At 41.2% G+C, this 21550-nt stretch overlaps 1 protein-coding gene across 2 annotated transcripts; it reads right to left on the reverse strand.

Annotated features, from left to right (window-relative positions):
- Positions 1 to 537: 537 nt before the first annotated feature.
- On the reverse strand, positions 538 to 9079 carry sox10 (SRY-box transcription factor 10). 2 transcript variants are annotated; one of them, XM_005468427.4, is made up of 4 exons: positions 8913 to 9079; positions 6028 to 6852; positions 3461 to 3729; positions 538 to 3329 (listed from the first exon to the last, which is right to left on the reverse strand). In XM_005468427.4, exons 2-4 carry the CDS (start codon positions 6462 to 6464, stop codon positions 2524 to 2526), a joined length of 1512 nt encoding a protein of 503 aa, XP_005468484.1. In that variant the 5' UTR covers positions 6465 to 6852; positions 8913 to 9079; the 3' UTR covers positions 538 to 2523. The 2 variants fall into 2 exon arrangements, with proteins under 2 accessions (XP_005468484.1, XP_005468485.1); XM_005468428.4 differs by having other exon boundaries at positions 3569 to 3729; positions 8913 to 9078.
- Positions 9080 to 21550: the final 12471 nt, after the last annotated feature.

A 21550-nucleotide genomic window follows, 5' to 3' on the forward strand; every position in this document is an offset into this window, starting at 1 on the left:
CTCCCTCATTGCCCATGTTTCCCTCCTCCCCTTAGATCCCTTTCAATGGCCCTCTTTGTCTTTGCAAAGTATCACACAGCCGATTAAAAAGAGGGAATTAAGAGTCAGGCTTAATCCACAACACGCACACACACACACACACACACACACAATATAAGAAACCTGAAATATGCATGCATAACCAACCCTGCCCCCCGAGACTGCATTACTTTAAGTTTATGTAAAGGAAGGAAGCTGCATCACAGTCTCATTCATCGCCCTCCACATGCATGTCACTATCAGCCGTGTGCAGCTTACCTCTACCAATGGCCAGATTGAGCATCAGCCAGCCAAAGTGAATTATCCAGTAGCTGAAGAGATTATGTTGGGAATGTAAGCAGCATGGGCTGAGTCATTAGATGCCCCGAAGACATGCGCTTTTGTTTTTTGTCACTGCAGTTTGTAACCAGAAGAGAAGAGTTTTTGTGGTCTTCACAACCAAAAGGAACCTTTTTCATCATTTGTAGTATTTATGACTTTTTAAGAGGCAAGCTTGTATTCAAGCAGAAATAACAGAGCTTTATTTCACGTGAGAATACAAAGTCATCAGTCATCATCATCGTGTTCAGGCTTTCACACCTGCTGTTATTCAGACGCAGTTACACAAGAAATGTAAAAAGCTCAAATGAGAAAGTGAGAGAAAGGCTGTGTACGCAAACATGAAACCAAATTATAAATAAATGTGGAATTAAAAACATTACCCATAGCTCACACACACACACACATATATAGTAGCAATGAGAATTTAAGCTTAACTCTTATGCTGGAGGTAACTGGTTAAAGTAAAACTGACTTTGAGCTCTGACTGAGCTGTGGTGCATGCATATGGTCCACATGTGTGCAGTACTGATATATATTATGCATAAAACAAAGAAATTCAGTTTAGCTCTTTTGCAGATATAGGTTAAGATATTTAAAATGCAGATATTTGAGAAGCAGTGAAGAAGAATGCGGGATGTAGGGAAGAGAAATAACAGGTATAACATGTAAATAAAGATGGTAAGTAATCATCAAAAGGTAAGTACTGATACAAAAGCTGTTAGTAGTAAGTCATAATAAGGACAAGGCACATTTTCTATTTGACATCAGGCTGCGTTAAAACATTCAGTGCCTGGAAATTGTTTGTCAGTATTGGCATTATTTACAATGTAACTTTTTTAACTATAATCAAAAGATAATTTTGTGTCACACTCAACCCCAAACCCCCCCCCAAAAAACAAAAGACAAAGGCAGTGCTGCAGACTTTCAGTGGATAACAATGGCAAAAAGCCATTTTGAACAGTACAGTAAACACAGCACGCTGTTAAAACAAGTAAGTTTCTGTTAAGGATTTTGTCATGAAACACTGAGTGAAAATGGATTATCAGCAGATGAACAGAATTGCCTTTCATCCTCCTGATCAGTGCCTTTGTGCTACAAACTTAAAGGAAGTTTTTGACACGATTGCATTTTGAATTGAGTCAAAGCTAAGAAAAAAAACACTAATTGGCCACAAAATGTAAGGTAGTTTTAAATGTTATGTTGGGAGAAACCTTTAAAAAAGTTTCTTCTTTATAAAAAGTACAGGTTTTGGTCTCAAAACTTTGGTCATGTTTGTGTGTATCGACATAAGTACATTTGCAACTTCAAGTACACCCAATAAGCTAAATATACACTTCAGTTAACAAAAGCACAGCATGGATTTATGGCATTTTTTCCCCTCCATGCCCATTTGTCGAGTGTACAAAGGCATTTTAAGTGAACACAGCATAAACAAATTGAATTCAAAAAGGGACGACTGTGGCTCTGAGAGGACAGTATGTCATGAGTATTTGTTGTGTTGACTTTCGAAAGGAATACAAGGCTAACGTTTGTTTGACAAAAGGTCAGTCAAGCCTGAGAAGTGAAAGGCCGGCAAATAGTTTGGCACTCCGTTCTCCTGGCGTTTAAACAAACATCTCATGTAAAATGAATTTGGCTCCTTTGTCGCACTCACAGATCGAAGTCTTGCTTTTTTCTGTGTCCCTGTCACCTCTGACCCCTCCGTTGGCCCGTGGCGTTGTGGACTGCTGTGATACACGCTGACAAGTACGTGATCTCATACCACCCATGAACACAGCCAAAAGTGCCAAAGGCTTTGCTGTGGTGCTGCTGGTGGCGTTGGGTGGGTGATTTTTATTTTGTTTTACTTATTTGCATTATCGATGTATTGCACTCTGACTCCTCCACCGAGTGCCGCAAATGATCGACCGCTCCTCAAAAGCACCACGCTCCAAGCTCGTCCTCAGGCTGTGACAGCATGTTTTCATCTGGGCAAGAGCAGAACGGCGTTTCCCCCCTTCTGCCTCCCCAGACGCCTCCCCCAGTGCCTGCCCACTCCCCCCAGACCAGACCTCGTTCGACTCTGACACCACCAGCACGACTCTTGCTGCTGCTGTTGCCTCTGCTCCTCTGGTCTGACGTTGGGGCTGAACCTGCACCGGCACGCTCTGGTCTCGTTATCTGTCATGGCCGCGACAGCGTTGTGTAGACAGGCTGTTCCCAGTGTGTGGGGCTGTGCGACTGCGATACGCTGGCTGGGTCAGTGATGGCAGTGTACAAAGGCCTCTGGGAAGGCCCCATGTAAGAAAAGGCGGAGTACAACCCCGGAGCCTGGCTCGAATGGGCGTAGTATGACCCCGAGCCCTGGTGGTCGGCGTATTCTGCAAACTGAGCTCTTGAGGCCAACGAGGGGAAGGCAGAGCTGTAGTGAGGAAGGCTGAGGGGGGTGTAGGTGACGTGGGAACCTGCCGAAGCTGCTTCCACAAAGTGACCGGCAGCACCTCCGGCCTCACTCTTAATCTGGGCTTTGGAGGGATCTGAGCTCAGAGGGGAGCCGTGGTGTTGCTGTGGCGGCTGTTGCTGCTGCTGCTGCTGCTTGGAGAGCCAGGCTGCTGAGTGTCCACTGGCCGCTGCCAGAGCTGAGGAGATCCCATAGGCGTACGGAGAGGCCGGAGAAGCTGTTGTGGTTCCTGCGGCCCCCGCACTCGGCCCAACCCCTGGGTGCCCGTTAGGGGGAAGGTACTGATCAAACTCATTGACATCAAACGGCTCCATATTAGCCATCACCTCATGACTCATCTCACCAATGTCCACGTTACCAAAGTCGATATGAGGTTTCCCAGACCCTGGAGCACCTGAGCTTCCTTCTGCTCCCATTGTACCACGAGAAGCCCCGTTCCCGGTTCCCTCCCTCTTACCATCTCCTGCCTTTGCAGACTGAGGCTCGGTCTTGGGAGTAGTGGGAGGTGTTGGAGGACTGTGGCTCTGACCTGTGGAAAAAGACAAAGCAGTTACAGCTCGTTTGCCCCGCAGATTCACAGACAATCACCTAAGCGTGTGTCATCGTGTTCAGTGGACTCAGGCTTAACAGTGGAGTAGCGGGCGGGAGCCGGCAGCCCACCTGCAGCGTAAGGGTGATGCCCATCTGCCAGAGGGGACCCGGCTCCCCCACTGTAGGCCACTTCCAGGTGGTTGCCTTTGTAGTGGTACTGGCTGTAGATGACCTCACCCTCCAAATGGCCTTCAGCCTCGCTTCCTGACCCAGAACCAATCTTCCCATTCTTGCGGCGTCGCGGCTGATACTTGTAGTCAGGGTAGTCCTTTTTGTGCTGCTTCCTCAGCCTCTCTGCCTCCTCAATGAAGGGCCGCTTGTCACTCTCATTAAGAAGCCTCAGGGGGTGAAAAATGGTAAATTTGAATGTTTAAGTTACGAAGAACCATAGTCACTTTTTTTCTGTTGAATACAGTACATATTCTACAGGATGGTGCTAAAAAGACCATAGAATAAAAAAGAAAAAACCTTTATGACTGGCAATGATTTACAAATGATTAAAGCCTTAAATTTATTTGAAATGTGTAGAAAGACAGTATGATAAATGCTGAAAGGGTAAAATATTTAGATTTTGAAGAATGCGCTCATTTTGAACGAGAAGCCAGCAACAGAAATAATTTACTGGTTTGCTTTGTCACCTTATCTTTGATTTAAGCACTTCACACTCCCGTGAAGCTGGATGACCGAGAACCTCAGAGAACACCTCATCTCTGAATTAGACTCTGAGGAGACTGATCGTTCCAGTTTTGGAACCTAAATGTTTTCCAATTCTTGCTTGGTGTGGGATTTCAGATGCTGAAGAGTTTCAGGGCTTCTTTATCCTTTTTTTGTATTCCTTCCATTTCATAATGAGATAAATCTGGATTTCTGGGTCAGGTCAGGACAGAGCTACGCTGGGGTAATACTGGTGGTATTGCCTTGCTGAAATAAGAAAGCTGTTTGCTGAGATTGAAAGAAAAATAGTCTGTATGGCAGAGTATGCTCTACTCGCAGTCATGATTTTCAAAGAGAATTTGGCATTTTCATTTCGGAACAGTTTTATGTTTCACTATGAACTTATTTAAGGTTGATTAAGAGTTAAAGGAATAAATTTGATCCCAGAGTAGGAAGAAGTGATTCCAAATGCCTCTCTTTACTCCTCTGGAATGCTGTTTAACACCCAATAATGTTACAAGTTAGCTGTAAGTTGTTTCATGACATTCTTCCTATTTCAGTGTGATAAAAAAATTAAGAGTACTTTTTTGTTTGGTTTATTTTGGGGTTTTTTGACACATTTTCCTTTGTTAGCAGCGATAGCTTCATTTGCTACATCTCCACAGCTGCATCTAATGTCACGCCTGCCAGCGGCTTCTGACTGCCAAACTGTAATGAAATAACACAGGCCAAAGTTGCATCCTGTCTGCAAACATGGGACTGAGCTCCTACTATTACCACCACTGACAGGAGTGGCATGAGAAAACCCTGACCCTCCTCAGCCTCCCTGTTCATCGTGTTTGTGGGTCAATTAACTATGACTGAATGAGGCCAAGGTCAAGTCTTTATCAAATTAATATGATCCCTGCAAGGTAATGCATTTAACCTTTTCTGTCCTTCTTGGTAAGAAATAATGAGCAATCTGAAGAAGTCAGCAACCAAGAGGGAAAGACTCTGCAGTGCCTGCCTGACAGAAGGTTGAAATGAAAGTAGTGCAGGTTTTCTGTAAGCAAATGAAGCAATGAAAGACGTGGAATTTTAGGAAACTGTAAGTTTATTAACTATAAAAAAAGCTAGATCATTCTTCTTCTTATTATTATTATTCTTTTTAACTTTGAATGTACTTTAAATGAACTTTGCCAGGGGGGAACTCCTTCCAGCTACATTTCCAGGAATTAAAACAGTGAATTGAATTAGCCAGGATTCAGAAACATGTGACCAGGGCACACTCACTGCACCAAAAAACAAGAGCTGCTCAACTGGTGAACCCTGGCCTAAAGCGGGAAAGAAGACTGAGCTGCCTCCTAATAGTCCAAAAATACTTTTTTTTCAGGAAACAAATCACAGATAATATCACATGTAAAACAGAGCGAGGCATTTTTTTCAAACACGTCATAACTGTGTTGGTTTTCATGACAAAATAACAAAATAGTGGTTGTGTTAGGCTAAACTAATAGCATTCGACTTTAAGAACATTAAGTGGAGGGTGTGCACTAAATCAAACGAGTCAAAGTGGTGAATATACAGTGGTCTCACTGTGAGCCTGCAGAAGCTTACTGAAGCTGAAATAGAAACGTTAAACACATTTTGATGTGTTTGAGCTGATGTGTTTCAGTTTATTGAGATGATGCCTCTGTAAGTATAACTGTAACCTGCGTATGTATGCGTGCATGTGCGTGTGTGTTCGTTTTTCATAAAAAGTCTTCAGTGTCTGATTCAATTATTCCTGAAGTACTTAAGCTGTGACCCTTGAGCGGTGGTGTTCATGTGATTGTTTATTCAGGACATTTTAATCTGGTAAAGCTTAAACGTCTCTTTCTTGTTTGGTGGAACGAGAATTCCCCTAAATTTATTATTATTCAATTTACTGTGTGTGGGATCCAGACGTTTTCGGGATTTTAAAGTGGGCCTTAAGACGAACTATAAGCAACCGGCCTGCTCACCTCCAGAGCTTCCCCAGGGTCTTGCTGAGCTCCGCGTTGTGCAGGTGCGGGTGTTGGTCGGCCAGTTTCCTCCGCGCCGCCTGCGCCCACACCATGAAGGCGTTCATTGGCCTCTTCACGTGCTGTTTGTTCTTGCTTCCGCTGCTCACGCGAACGGGCATGGGCACGAGGGTCCAGTCGTAGCACTTGAGCACCTGGCTCACAGCGTCGCGGATTCCCGCGGGGAAGCGGTCATCCTCGTCGTCGGATTTGACGGAGGAGCAACCCGCTGACGCGTCGTCCAGCCCGGCCAGCTGCGGCTGATGCTGCTGTCCGTGGAGAGGCGAGTCCCCAGCACCAGCGGCCCCGGAGGAATGACCCGGTGACAGGGAGCGGCTGTCGTCAGACATCCCTGGGCTGAGCTCAACCTCTGAAAAGCTCTGCTCCTCTCTGGACATCGTCCTTCACACAAGCCTCCAGGCGCGCAGAGGATGTAAAAAGCTGTTCTTAAATGCTCAGCTCTCCCTGTCTGGTTCTTGTTTCTGTGTAGCTCTGCAGTTTACGCACGGAGGGTCGGCTGTCTCTCTGGCCTCATCTAAGTTATAATATAAACTGCCAGTCTGTCTCTACTCTCAGCCTCCGTTGCAAAACTCTGTGAGGATTCCACATTAAAGTTCTTTCCATCCGTGTTGTTGGTATCATAGGCGGCTCGATGCGCACCTTGGACCCCAGTTTACCTGCTATTGCGCAACTCTCTCCGCCAAACTCACCCGCTCTCACTTCCCTTCTGACTACACCTTCCTCTCTCCTCCGTTTATCCCGCGATCGAGATCCAACAGCGAGGACCTGAAACAGCAGAGGGATGAGGAGCATCAGCTTAATAAATCAGAGGTAGAGCGACAGCGGATTTGGGCACGATTTAGCAAAACTTTGGGGGTTTTTTCGAATCCCGCATTAAGATGCTTAAAGGCCTGGATCTGCAGCAGTAACCCCACACAAATATTTCTCAACACGATATCACGATATGTGTAACCATGCCTATATGTGTATATTTGTGGCCCTCTATACCGCACATCCCCCCCTGCAGGTCCGGGCCTCGGCTCCCAAAACAAGCTACTGTTTAAGGTTTTTGCAGTTATTGCAAGCTCCCCGGAGAAAAAGTGTTTGAATGATAGGAGACCACAGCAGCACAGAAGTCGGATTTATACCGCGTGGTTCTTGAATAAACACATCATGGCGCTGGAAACATAAACCCCCTTGTGTGTGTGTATGTGTGTGTCTGTATGGGCACTCCTGTAAATTAGACAGCTTGTTAAACAGGGGCAGGTCTAAAAGTTGTCCTCGTTTTGTCGATTAAATCAACGGCCTGTCTGGAAGTTTGCGTCCTAAACTTCATGGAAAAGAGCAACACGCAGTCTGATTATTTGTTTTCTATTTAGAAAATTGCTCTGGTCGTTTTTTTTGTTTTTGTTTTTTAAAAAGGTTAGCCACTCAACGCCCCGCTTCCCTCATATTTCTTTTTTAATACGTTTACAGTTTTTCGTAATCATGCAGCACACTAAGCATGTCCGAATCAATGTTCTGCATTTCCTGTCGGTTCGTTTGCTGTGCGCAATTATAATTAATTAACCAAATCTATCATTTAACAAACGGCACAGGAGTTCAAATGACGTTTGTGAGCGCTGTGACTCTAAATGCATGTTTCCAACACCAGCTTTTAATTAGCCTAACATCTAATTGGATGTTAGGAATTGTATTCGTTTCCAGCAGAGCGGCTGGTGCAGCTTCCCCATCTGTCCGAGGCGCATTTTGATGCTCGCTTGCCACCTGGTCTGCAAGGACACTTCGCGGGCTGTCATCGCGTCTCTAAAGGTCTGTGTGCGTAAACTGTTGGGGAAAGCCTTTACGCGCGCGTCTCTTGTGTTTGTAGTACATGCTGCTTGTTTCATTCTTACGAAACAACGAAAAGGCACCGATGGAGCGTCACCTGACCGAGCGGGGATCATTTCCTTTCGCCACAGAGCAATTGGTTAAGTATGTTTTCCCTTTAGCCGATCAAACCAAGATCAAATCAGGGGAAAAGCCAATAAAAAAATCTGCTGAGTCCATCTACCGATGTGCAGCAGAGCAACAGATATCTCTGAATTTATTTGATAACAGCTTAACTGCGTTCGACCCACCCTTTAGATAACGCGTTTTATTACATTACTGAGGATATTTACTGTGGGCTACCCACTGAACTAATTCTCACCACCCGACATGCCAGAAATCTGGCTTTCATTTGGTTTTGAAAAATGTGTCTGTTGTTCATAATTTAAAGATTAAAAAGGTTTAAATCTAAACGACAATGTCTGCCAGATACCGAAATATAACTCAATTAAACAAGAGAGAAAATGGGACTTTTTAATACGTGTGTAGTGTCATAAATGGCTTTTAGTTCTGTCAGTCTCCTTTGTTGCGCTTGTTGTGCACTTTTCTTTAATTAATGATGAAGTCCTGATGAAAATAAAGGGGGAAAAACACTTGAAGACCAAATAAATTATGATGATCGGCACATGAAACTTTAACCACAACACAAATCGGCTGGAAAACTTCGCAGCACTTGTTGAACAGAGGAGAGGTGATATTACGATATTACTGTAGCTCTACCACATCGTTAACATTTGGCAGCAGCACTATTCTCACATGGTTTAACAGAATCATTGGGGTGGCCAAAACAACAAACAAAAACAAACAAAACAAAACAAAAAGACCCACAAATAAATAAACAATGATCCATGTTTATGAAAGGTAAGAGTGCATTATAAGTCTGAGTTTCGGACTGACGAGAAGAAATAATCAAACCGCAGAGTGAGAGCAGCCAGCAGCAGTAGAGAGGAAAGAGTTGGAAATGCTAAGCGCCTTACTTCAGTAATGAGGAAAAGGAGGTCGTCGGTTTAGCACGAGAATCCGTGAGTTCCCGTCCGAGTTTCCAAAGTGACGCTCGCTCCCCAGCCCCCTCGCTCGCGCCGCCCGAGTATGAATGCTTGCTCTGTGTGTCTGTACCAGGGCTTAAAGAGCTCCTTGTACGCGCCTGAGAGAAAAAAATGAAAAAGATGCGGAGGAGAGATCTTAAAGGAGCAGCGCACATATACGGGCGCAGACTCTGAGCTCTCTGATTGGCCGAGGACTCTCTCTCTCTAGCTCCTTAACATCCTCTCCCTCTATCTGTCTATCTAGACACATTGCACCATTTATATTTTTTTATTACGTTAAACAGAGTAATTTGGTACATGAGCACCCATGTCTAATTATTTTACTTTGGGAGATGCATAGTTTCATCACACCAATAATGATAAGATGATAATGAATATTCTTTATAATGAAATTCAGTTATTTTTATCGCAGGTGAAATTGGGCTATCTGTGTTTGGGTATTAATTTGGCAGGGAAACCAGCTGTATTATTATTATTATTATTATTATTATTAATTAAAAATAATCTTTAATTTACTGTCTGAAACATCTACATTTCACATTGAAACCGTAAAAAGCCTCAATCCTGTACATTGCTTTTTTCGGGGGGGAAAAAGAGTGAGAGAAAATTTCTTCTTGTATATAACATAGTGGCTATGGGGAAGGGGTTTTTCATTTCAGAACATGCTCACAGACAGCACTGACAGATCCGATTATTTATTAAGAGAAGAAATGGGCGTCAGTCTTGGCCTTGTGAGCAGAAAGAGACCGGTATTTAAACGCGCTCTGTACGGAAACGTAGAGCTGCCACCCAGGCAAAAGAAAAAAAGAAGTATATCACGTTATAACGTGAAAAGTTTATTGTTCTAACAAGATACTTTTCACGTTTGTACAATATACTTTTCACGTTTGAACAATATAATATCACGTTATTACAATATGCATAAATATCACGTTCGTACAATATATTTATATTGTACGAACGTGATATTTATATTGTAATAACGTGATATTTATGCATATTGTAATAACGTGATATTATATTGTTCAAACGTGAAAAGTATATTGTACAAACATGATAGTATATTGTACAAACGTGAAAAGTATCTTGTTAGAACAATAAACTTTTCACGTTATAACGTGATATACTTCTTTTTTTCTTTTGCCTGGGTGGCAGCTCTGCGCTTCCGTACGCTCTGCGATGCAGGCCTCAAATAAGTTAGGAAATGGCTGGTTTTACGCACTAGTTGCGCACTTGGTTTAGACAGAAATAAATATAGCAATTTTCTCTGACTTTTACTTCAACGCCTGGTGTTAGGTAGCTTACGTTTACAAACACAAATTAACCCACAACACTATCAGGCATGTCTTGGGAAACGGATATAAAATGGGCACCTTTTTGGCCCATAAAACGATCCAAACCGCTTAACGTGTTTAATTTTAGCCATCAAAAATAGATTGAGTCACAGGTGTGAGCTCCAGTCTCAGAGCCCGTGCAGTTTGTGCTGCATCTCGTGTGGATTTCATAATTGCATCAGCGCCTCTAACTGAGAGACAGAGCGCGCGTTTCAAACCAAACAGTGCTGGTACGCAGAAAGGAGAGACGGCGAGGGGACGTAGCTGGCCGCACGGATACAAACACCAGCGCTGTTCCTCACAACAATGACCCCTTGTATCCCCGCCATGCGACACACCGGCCCCCAGTCCAAAAATCACCACTTTTTTTTTCATTATCCATGAATGTTGACTGTGATAAGGGAATCCTAACCACGAGTGCATCTCTGTGTTGCCTCTTTCATTCCCCCAGTTCCCCTCCTTTCTTTGCCCCCTTTGTTTTCTTCTTCTTCTTCTTCTTCTTTTTTTTTTTTTTTTTATCTCAGGTGAATTGTAATCATGTGATCAAAACGAGCACCCTCTTCCCCCTTAAATTAAAAAAAGAAAAAGGAAAAAAAGAACTGTGGGACAAAAAGCAGTTCTGTGTCTATAAAAAAAAGAAAAGAAAATTGGGGAAAACGCTTGTGTCTCCCCATCTACCGCCACTCTTTGTCCGAGTCTCACTCTGTGGCATATAAGGGAAAAATGCTCCAGGAGCGCCGTGGACACAACCCGGGGAGCTGTGCTGGGACTTCCCGGCTCCTGGAGGTGTAAACCGAGGACCTGCGGAGAGAGACACTCCGGGGATTCCCCCCCTCCTGTGCAGCTGAGGATTTGCGGCCTGGCCTCGGGTTGACGTGAGTGCTTTGGCTTGTGTTTGTGAAATTATGCTAATGGGGGAGAAGAGCCCCAAAATGTAGCCCCTTTCTCTACAAGAGCTAAATACTTCTGTGTGAGACTATAAACGTCAATTTATGTAACACAAGTATTTCTGAAAGAGAGATGTTTGTGAAAATGCGCTGGTTTCTGAAATTTGCGTCATTTTTTAATGTTTGAACCACAATTATTTAGATTCTGAAGCAGTAAACAAGAAAAGGCAGGGTAATAATTTTTGCTATACACATTTTTTAAGAACTAGTTTGTGTTGGCGTCTTTCTGGGAAAAGATGAGACTAGCTTTTATTTTCTCGTACGAAAATGTTGCGCTTCCAGCCCTTCGGATAGCCTGGTGATGGATGGCTTGACATTATGCGCACATCGTTTAGACAGAAATTAAATTAAGCAAAGAAATAGATTAAGTATTCAGAAAAACAAGACATTCATTGTGTGATACACATATGCTTCGAGTCTTTCTAAACAGACTGCCTCCTACATGTGTTTACTGTCCAAGGCTTCGTCTTGGAGCCGGTTAATATTTTCTTATGAAAATGTCAAAGGTTAAATAATTAAAATAACATTTTAAAATAATTATTAATTACATAATTATAATAATAATAATAATAATTTTTATTATTATTATTTTAATACTTTATTTGAATTATTTAAATTGTTTTTGTAAGTAATATATTTTATTAAAGTAGTTAAAAAGTAAGTCATATTAGATTTAAAAACTTTATTAGAGCAATTTTTGCTGAATAACATCCTGAAATCTATTAAAACTATTTTAAAAGCTTTTTAGTGAACTGAAACGATCCCCTAGATAATGTCGAGATTCTTAGACCGAAAACGCCACAGTGGAAACTGTTGTTTCTGGAATGTACATTTCATGATGGCTCATCTTTTATTCTGATTCTTAGGAATGTCGTTTTACTGCATTAAAGCAGTTTCTTTTTCTTTCCTGCACTGAAGCAGTGGGCGATTAATATTTCCCAACATAGACTCAGATATGAATGTACACCCAAACAGGCCCAAATGATACAAAGTCCTTTTGTCATGGGAAGATGTTTCTCGAAGTCAGACGTTGAAAAACATCATGAAAACAGCTCTTAGGATGACAGCTAAAGGTCGGCAGTTAGTGGGTTGGCAGTGTCAAAGGAGAAGTCTCGGTGCAGTCCTGTGACCATGGCAGTGTGTGTGTGTGTGTGTGTGTGTGTGTGTGTGTGTGTGTGTGTGTTGGTGGGGGCTCACCCCCATCAGAGCCGCAGGGTCATGCTAGAATCCTCTCACAGCCGACCATCAGCTCTAAGACTCAACTTGGCTTTGTACAGCGGTGTTAAACATACTTTAGAGGACAAAGCAAATAATAAGTGGAGAAAATACATTTAATTTAGTTTTTTTTTTAAAATAGTAGGAACTAAATTATTAAGCATTGTTATCACACAGAGATATTTCATATCATGCTGTGTCTCGTCTTTAGTGTCAGGTTATATCTCTATAAACTAGTATATCACTACGCACTCACTATCCAGCTACATTGAACATTTCTATCGTATCCGTAAGAATCAGGACCAGAACTCTGAAATCACCAAGTGCAGCATCAATTCCCTCTCATCCTATCTTCACTGAGCACTGAAGTGATTCTAAAAGCTGCTTTGGAAATGTAAACTAATGCTTTATCTCTTTGCTTTGATACCATCGATGTTAAGTTAGACTCTTTTTCTCCAATTGATCTTTCTGAATTAACTTCAATAATTAATTCCTCCAAACCATCAACGTGTCTTTTAGACCCCATTCCTACAAAACTGCTCAAAGAAGTCCTGCCATTAATTAATGCTTCAATCTTAAATATGATCAACCTATCTCTAATAATCGGCTATGTACCACAGGCCTTCAAGGTGGCTGTAGTTAAACCTTTACTTAAAAAGCCATCTCTAGACCCAGCAGTCTTAGCTAATTATAGGCCAATCTCCAACCTTCCTTTCATATCAAAAATCCTTGAAAGAGTAGTTGTCAAACAGCTAACTGATCATCTGCAGAGGAATGGCTTATTTGAAGAGTTTCAGTCAGGTTTCAGAGCTCATCACAGCACAGAAACAGCTTTAGTGAAGGTTACAAATGATCTTCTTATGGCCTCTGACAGTGGACTCATCTCTGTGCTTGTCCTGCTAGACCTCAGTGCTGCGTTCGATACTGTTGACCATAATATCCTATTAGAGCGATTAGAACATGCTGTAGGTATTACAGGTACTGCACTACAGTGGTTTGTATCATATCTATCTAATAGACTCCAATTTGTACATGTAAATGGAGAGTCGTCTTCACACACTAAGGTCAATTATGGTGTTCCACAGGGTTCAGTGCTAGGACCAATTCTATTTACATTATACATGCTTCCCTTAGGCAGCATCATTAGAAGACATAGCATAAATTTTCACTGCTATGCAGATGACACGCAGCTCTATCTATCCATGAAGCCAGGTATCACAGACCAATTAGTTAAACTGCAGGAATGTCTTAAAGACATAAAGACCTGGATGGCCGCTAACTTTCTGCTTCTTAATTCAGATAAAACTGAGGTTATTGTACTCGGCCCTGAAAATCTTAGAAATATGGTATCTAAGCAGATTCTTACTCTGGATGGCATTACCTTGGCCTCCAGTAATACTGTGAGAAACCTTGGAGTCATTTTTGACCAGGACATGTCCTTCAACGCACATATTAAACAAATATGTAAGACTGCTTTCTTCCATTTGCGCAACATCTCTAAAATTAGAAATATCCTGTCTCAGAGTGATGCTGAAAAACTAGTTCATGCATTTATTACTTCCAGGCTGGACTACTGTAATTCTTTATTATCAGGATGTCCGAAAAACTCGCTGAAAAGCCTTCAGCTAATCCAAAATGCTGCAGCAAGAGTACTGACAGGGACTAGAAAGAGAGAGCATATTTCTCCTGTTTTGGCTTCCCTTCATTGGCTTCCTGTTAAATCCAGAATTGAATTCAAAATCCTGCTCCTCACATACAAGGTCTTAAATAATCAGGCCCCATCTTATCTTAATGACCTTGTAGTACCATATCACCCTATTAGAGCACTTCGCTCTTGCACTGCAGGCCTACTTGTTGTTCCTAGAGTATTTAAAAGTAGAATGGGAGGCAGAGCCTTTAGTTTTCAGGCCCCTCTTCTGTGGAACCAACTTCCAGTTTGGATTCGGGAGACAGACACTATCTCTACTTTCAAGATTAGGCTTAAAACTTTCCTTTTTGCTAAAGCATATAGTTAGGGCTGGACCAGGTGACCCTGAGTCCTCCCTTAGTTATGCTGCAATAGACGTAGGCTGCCGGGGATTCCCATGATGCATTGAGTTTTTCCCTTCCAGTCACCTTTCTCACTCACTATGTGCTAATAGACCTCTCTGCATCGAATCATATCTGTTATTAATCTCTGTCTCTCTTCCACAGCATGTCTTTCATCCTGTTTTCCTTCTTGCACCCCAACCGGTCGCAGCAGATGGCCGCCCCTCCCTGAGCCTGGTTCTGCCGGAGGTTTCTTCCTGTTAAAAGGGAGTTTTTCCTTCCCACTGTCGCCAAAGTGCTTGCTCATAGGGGGTCATATGATTGTTGGGTTTTTCTCTGTATTTATTATTGTGCTATCTACTGTACAATATAAAGCGCCTTGAGGCGACTTTTGTTGTGATTTGGCGCTATATAAATAAAATTGAATTGAATTGAATTGAATTGAAATAGCATAAAAGTATAAAGGTTTTAAAACATATATGAAGACACATTCGAACCTTCAGAATCGTCTATATTTCTGCAGTTTTTCATTTCGCAATCAATGAGGTCAAAATTTAAAATAATAATAAAGAGACTAATGCTGCCAGTAAAATTCATCATGTGTTTTTTAAATTATTAAATTCGAAATGAAAATGCATTTTGGTGTAACATTAAAGCTCCCGTTCGGAAAAATATCAGGAGAGCAAATACACAATTATACACATTATTATCATATGAACATGACACAATAATCATAGTTCAGTCATAAATATCACGGTTGTGATGATAACCCCACTGAATGAATATGACATAAAACATCCTAAAAGTCATTAAATGTTGATACAAATGAAACTGAAATTTAAATAAACCCAGATTTACTTACATTTAGAGGCTCATAGGGATATCAAATGTTGCATCATTTTCTTTAATAAATAAGTTCACCATATCTATTTTGGGGATTTGTGTGAACTGAACTGACTTTGCACTGGTTAATTTGCACCAGTTAATAAAGGCTTTATTAACTGTATTAAGGTAGTCAACTAAATCACAAAGATTACATATTTAACACATTTAAATACATATTTAAACACCTTTTTTCATGCATGTTACTTGGTGCACTTTTCCTTTATCTTAAACTATATTACTGTTTCTTTTGTTTTCCAAAAGGCTCATTTAAACAACAACAACAACAACAACAACAAAAAACAATGCATAAATGTGATTGTTTAGACTTATGTAACATGTCCTGAGGTCTCTGAAAGATGTTGCATGCCACTGTTGGAGGAGAGCAACGGACTCAGAACATAACCTAACCCTAATCACGTTTTCTCTTTTTTTCGTGCACCTGTGCAGCAAACAGCAGGTGTTTCAGTATCCCCCTGTTGAAGTAGGTCAGTGAACCTTGCAGAAGGATCCGGTGCAAAGTTAATAGTGCAGTTATTAAGTCATTACAAATGTGATCAACTCGTTTTTTTTATATATGTTTTTGACAAATTCACTCAAGTCTGAGTAATAGAGAGTATAATACCAAGATACTGATGGATTCCTCTTTAATTTTCCTAAAGAGGTCGGGGTCAGGCAGACAGTGGCGCAGCTGGAATCGGTAAGGATTCAGAGGCTTCCCCAAGAACTTTGTGGGAGTTTATCCTGATTCATTATTATTCTTCATTCTGCACATTAGATCATTTCTCCAAATTAAAACTAGCCTGCAGCAATCCCACATCAAAGCCAAACGCTGTAAATAACGGAGCTTTTACAATTTATGTTTATTTTATAGGAGTGATACATATCAGTTACATCCAGTTTATACTATCAGGGGATCTTCAAATAGATAATAAAAATAATTTAATCTATCATTCTTCCTCATGTTTTCCTTTCATCCATCATTCTTTAATTCCCGCAGCTGTGTTTCGTTTAAATCCGTCTCCCTTTGGCCACCAGTGAATCCAATCTTTGTGCCTATACCACCAAAGCTCCTGTTCTCTTTACCAGTTTGTAAGGCTGGGTGGGTTGGGGGGACTTTTACTGCAGCTGGGGAGTGGGGTGGGATGCTGTGTGAGTGTGTTATATGTGGGTACAATGTGTTTACATGAAAGTCTATGTGCTTAAAGTTTGTGTGTGTTTGTGTGTGTTGTTACTTAAATGAATGGGCCATTGTGTGTTCTGCTTCATCTCTCCACGGCTCACCAAAAGGAAAGACTCTAGTTACTTCAATTGTGTGAGGGGGAACATCTAAAGGAAATTGATATATGGGGGTTGAGGTGGGGGGTGTGGGTCGAAATGCAGTGCTGGTGTTGGAGTGGGTGGGAGTAATGGGGTAAGGGCCCCAGGTGAGATGGAGAGAGGGACCGTTTAGTTATCTGTGGCTGTTCTTTGTTGGTATTCTTTAATCCTCATTCCACTTGTTTGTGAACCAGGACATATTTTAGATTTTCACTTGCAAAAGGCAAGTGGGATCGATGCAGTGGGAGACCACTACACTGGTCCAAATTCCAATATCTTAACATTTTTTAGGTACAGTCGTGATCCAGCCAATCACTCCTTAAAGCAAGTTCAAACAACAAATGTAATTCAGCTGTCACATGACTCTCAGAGGGGAAATGTTGTGTTAACTGAGGCACAGAAAGTAGCACTCTTCTTATCTAACAGAGTCAGGCTAATGGCAAGAAGCTGCTGTGCAGTAAACTGCACCAACTGCAAAAGTGAGGGGTAAATGTTTCATAAAATTACTGCACATGCTGACAAGTGCATGAAAAACTGGGTGCACCCCAGTAGATCTTGGAAACACCTTTAGCAGCAATAACAGGAAGTAAAACTTTTCTGTATGATTTTGTCAGTTTTGGCCCAGTCTTCTGTACAGGTTGGCAGGTCATTTGTCTACAGCTCTCTAAGGTACAACTGCAGCTTTTTAATTGGGTTGAGGCCTGGACTTTGACTGGGTCATTGCAACACCTTGACTCTTTTCTTTTTCAGCCATTCTGTTGTAGATTTGCTGCTGTGCTTAGGATCATTGTCCTGTTATGCCAAGCGTTAGCTGTCGGACAGATGGCTGCACATTTGACTCTAGAGTACTTTGTTGTACAGAAGAGTTTGTAGTTGACTCTGATTGCAAGGTGCTCAGGTCATGTGGTTGCAAAAAAGCCCAAATCATCATGCCTCCACAGTATGACAGTATAAGAGGTGTTTGTGCTGAAATGCTGTTGTCACCAAACATGGAGACAAACATCTTTATTGATGCTTTAAGATAGATTTGTTTTGCAGTTGATTGAGCAGGCATCCATTCTCTCCAGATACCAAAAACAGAGACTGGACAATACTCACAGAGACATGGTAAACATGTCAAGGAAAGAAAAAGGAGATCAGAGAGAAATGAAATTTCCCCCTTGTGGGACTAATAAAGGTATGTCAATCAATCAATCAATCATTAACTGTGAAAAAGTATTTGTCCTCTTCCTGATTTCTTTTTTTTTTTTTTGCATATTTGTCTCACTTACATATTAGACAAAGATAACCCATGAAAATACAAAATGCTGTTTTTGAATGATGATTTCAGTTATTAAGGGAAGAAAAAAAAGCTATCCAAGTCTATCTTATCCTCTGTGCAAAAGTAACTGCCTTTTAAACCTAATGACAGGTTGTGCCGCCCTTGGCAGCAAGTACTGCAATGAAGTGTTTGTGATAACTGCCAATGACTCTTTCACATCACTGTGGAGGAATTTTGGCCCACTCTTCTTTGCTGAATTTTTGTAATTCGGCCACATTGGCGTGTTTACCAGCATAAACAGTCTATTTAAGATCATGCCAAAACTTGTAAACGTGTTTCCTTTAAACCATTCAGGGGTGGGCTGGCTGGTGCCTGGATCATTGCCCTGCAGCATAACCAGCTGTGCTTGAACTTTACGGCAGAAACTAATGGATGGACATTCTCAATCTGGTACAAAGCAGAATCAGCTACAGCAAGTCATCCAGGTCCTGAAGCAGTAAACAGCCCCCGACCATTACACCACCATCACCGTGTTTGACTGTTAGTATGACGTTGTTTTAGAAATATTGTTAGTTTTACGCCAGATGTAATGGGACTCAAACTTTCCAAAAAAAATCAGCTTTTGCCTCATCTGTCCACAGAATATTTTCCCAGAAGTCTTGGGAATCATCAACATGTTTTTTGGCAAATGTGAGATGAGCCTTTGTGTTCTTGTTGGTCATCAGTTTTCATCTTGGAAATTTCCCATGGATTCCATTTTTGTCCCGTCTCTTTCTTATTGTTGAATCATGAACTCTGGGAAGGAAGGCCTGCAGTTCTTTAGATGCTGTTCTGGGTTATTTTATGACCTCCTGGATGAGTCGTTGGTGCGTTCTTGGACACTTATCACCACAATTCACTCAAATCCCAAAGCCTAAAAATGGCTTTGTAACCCTTTCCAGACTGATAGATGTGATGTGGAAGATGTGGCCTGGGTGTAACTGGTTAACCTGAGTTCAGCTTTCTAAAAAAAACAGTTTTAGTCAGGTCAGGTCACGATTTAACAAGAGGACGCAATTAATAAAATTAAATAATGCAAATTTAAACTCTACATTTTACTAAGATTATCGTTATCTAACATTAAAATGTGATGGATGATCTAAAAAAATTTAAATTGAAAAAACATGCAAAAACCTAAGAAATCAGTAAAGGGCAAATGGTGTTTATTACATGAAGGCACCAGAACTTAAACCCCATCTCACTCTTAATGAACTGGAAACAGGTCAGCAATGTGATTGGTTTAAAAAAAGAAAAAAAGCCTCCCAGTCAGGCTGAGTCTTTTGAAAAGATGAGGAGGAGATCACTGCTCTGAAACACTTCGGGGCAAATAGTTCAACAATTTAAAAATAAGATGAAATTGCAGAAACTAGTCTATGGTACATAATATTAAAAGACTAAAAGAAATCACTGTAAGAAAAGCGGAAAACTGGTTATTGCCGTGGTAGATTAATTAAACCATCTGTTTATTGACATTAGTTTACCCCTTATGCAGCTTCATTTTGTTTTTACTAAACTGTTAGCTCAGAAGCCTTTTCCTCTTGCACTTACAGTATGCAGCACATAGTGATTCACCAAACAGATGCCTGTATTTTAAATGAAAATATCTTTTTACTGTGTACACATTGATTGGAAATAAATGCATTCTGTGGCTGCAGTTTGCTGCATCACATGATCCTTTTGTATCCACCAAGAGAAGCCCATAAATCCATGGCCTGCTGAGCCCGGCTGCAGCTGTGACTGCAAAAAGAGACACAGTACAAAAAGAGGGATGATGCAGAAGGAGTAAGAGAAAGATTAACCTCAATGGTGCCTTGTATCATTTGCATCTGTCTCTTCTGTGAGAAAACTCAGACATATTACTATGATTTTTTCCAATTATCTACCAGTTTCTGCATATACCAGACAATGTAATATGTATCTACCTATATATACATATATGTGTGTGTGTTAAATTGTTGAAGGCCATGTCACACATCCCTACGTATACACATGGTAATATTTGGAAACTCCCAAACAACCCATCTCTGTAGGACGAGGGGACACACTTGAAAAATGATAATTGGGCGGAATGAGAGGCGAGGGATGTGGAGATTGAGTCATTTGCAGGAAAATGTAGAAAATGATGTTCAAGAATTCAGCGGGGAACAAGGGTCCCCTTTGTTCGGATGTCTCTGCTGCATTTCTGGCTGGTTGCTGTTTGGGACATCATCGCACAGCAATGACGTTTCTTCCTGAAATGTTCATTTTTTAATGATTCTCTCAGACTGTTTTACCCTTGGTCACCAAACAAAAGTCTTAATAAATAACTTATTTGGCTTGACATTTTAGTGGCCGAGGACAACAACATGCTTTTCAGATACGTGCAAACACAAGTGATGGAAAGTAATAGAGTGTTTTTACTCAGTAACTGCAGTGAGTTTGATACTGTAGACTTTACAGTTAATCATTCTGTATAGTTCAGCTCATTCGGCACCATGCAAAAGGTACTTAATGTACCTTTCCATGTAATCAGACGTATATGTAAATACAGCACATGAGGCAAAAACAAAAAGAGTTTGTATAATTCTAACAAACCTTTCATATCTGACATGACCACCTTTATTCCTCAACACACTCTGATCTCTCTGAGGCAGCTTTCTTTAAGCCGTTTTCAGGAATAGTTTTCCAGGTTTCCTTCTCTTTGGTTGTTGGATGTTTTTCATCCATTTTCTGTCACTGCATCAATAATGTTGAGGTCTGGGCTCTAGGGAGACCAATCCATGACTGGTTTCTTTTATTTGTATTGTACTGACAGTGTGTTTGTCATCATTGTCATGCTGAAAAATGAAGCTGTTGCCAATCAGACAGTTTTTAGATGGCTGCACGGTGGATCAAAGTCTGATGATATTTTTCTGTGTTCATAATTCAATCAATTTTGACAAAATCCCTGACACCACTGGCTGAAATGCAGCCCCAAAGCATGATAGTGCCTTTGCCGTGTTTTACAGATGGCATTTTACAGCAGTTGAAGATATTCTACTTACCTTAGTTGACTGTACACATACTAAATAAATGTAAACTGGGAGATTACCTGGTAGTATATAAAATTAGAACTAGCACTGACAAACTACAGCCTCCAAAATGATCATAACATTGGATTAACTCCAGTGCAACTCTAATGAAAGGTGGTGTTATTGCAGGACTGGTGTAGCCTGTGTTAGTTATTTTGTACAGAACCCATTCATAGTGTTTTCTAAAAGTGAACACATTCAGAGATTCGCTCATTGATGTCAGGGTTTGATAACGTCCCATTCACCAAACACTGCTCAACATACTCTAGGATATGTTTTGACATTTTATGACAGGTTCACATTTATAGGATCTTTTTTAAGTCATACAGCTTTAGAGGCTGTTCTGTAGGGCGTATACAATGAAGACGTCGTCACATGTTTATTGCTCGGTGTTCAAACTATCATATTAGTTGCCTCTTCTTTTCTGATCAGCTGCATTCAAAAGCACTCCAGTAAACACGGTAACATTATTTGTGTGATCGTAATGTAATGT

Source organism: Oreochromis niloticus, linkage group LG4 (genome assembly GCF_001858045.2).
Source record: "Oreochromis niloticus isolate F11D_XX linkage group LG4, O_niloticus_UMD_NMBU, whole genome shotgun sequence".
NCBI classification, from domain to species: Eukaryota; Metazoa; Chordata; class Actinopteri; order Cichliformes; family Cichlidae; genus Oreochromis; species Oreochromis niloticus.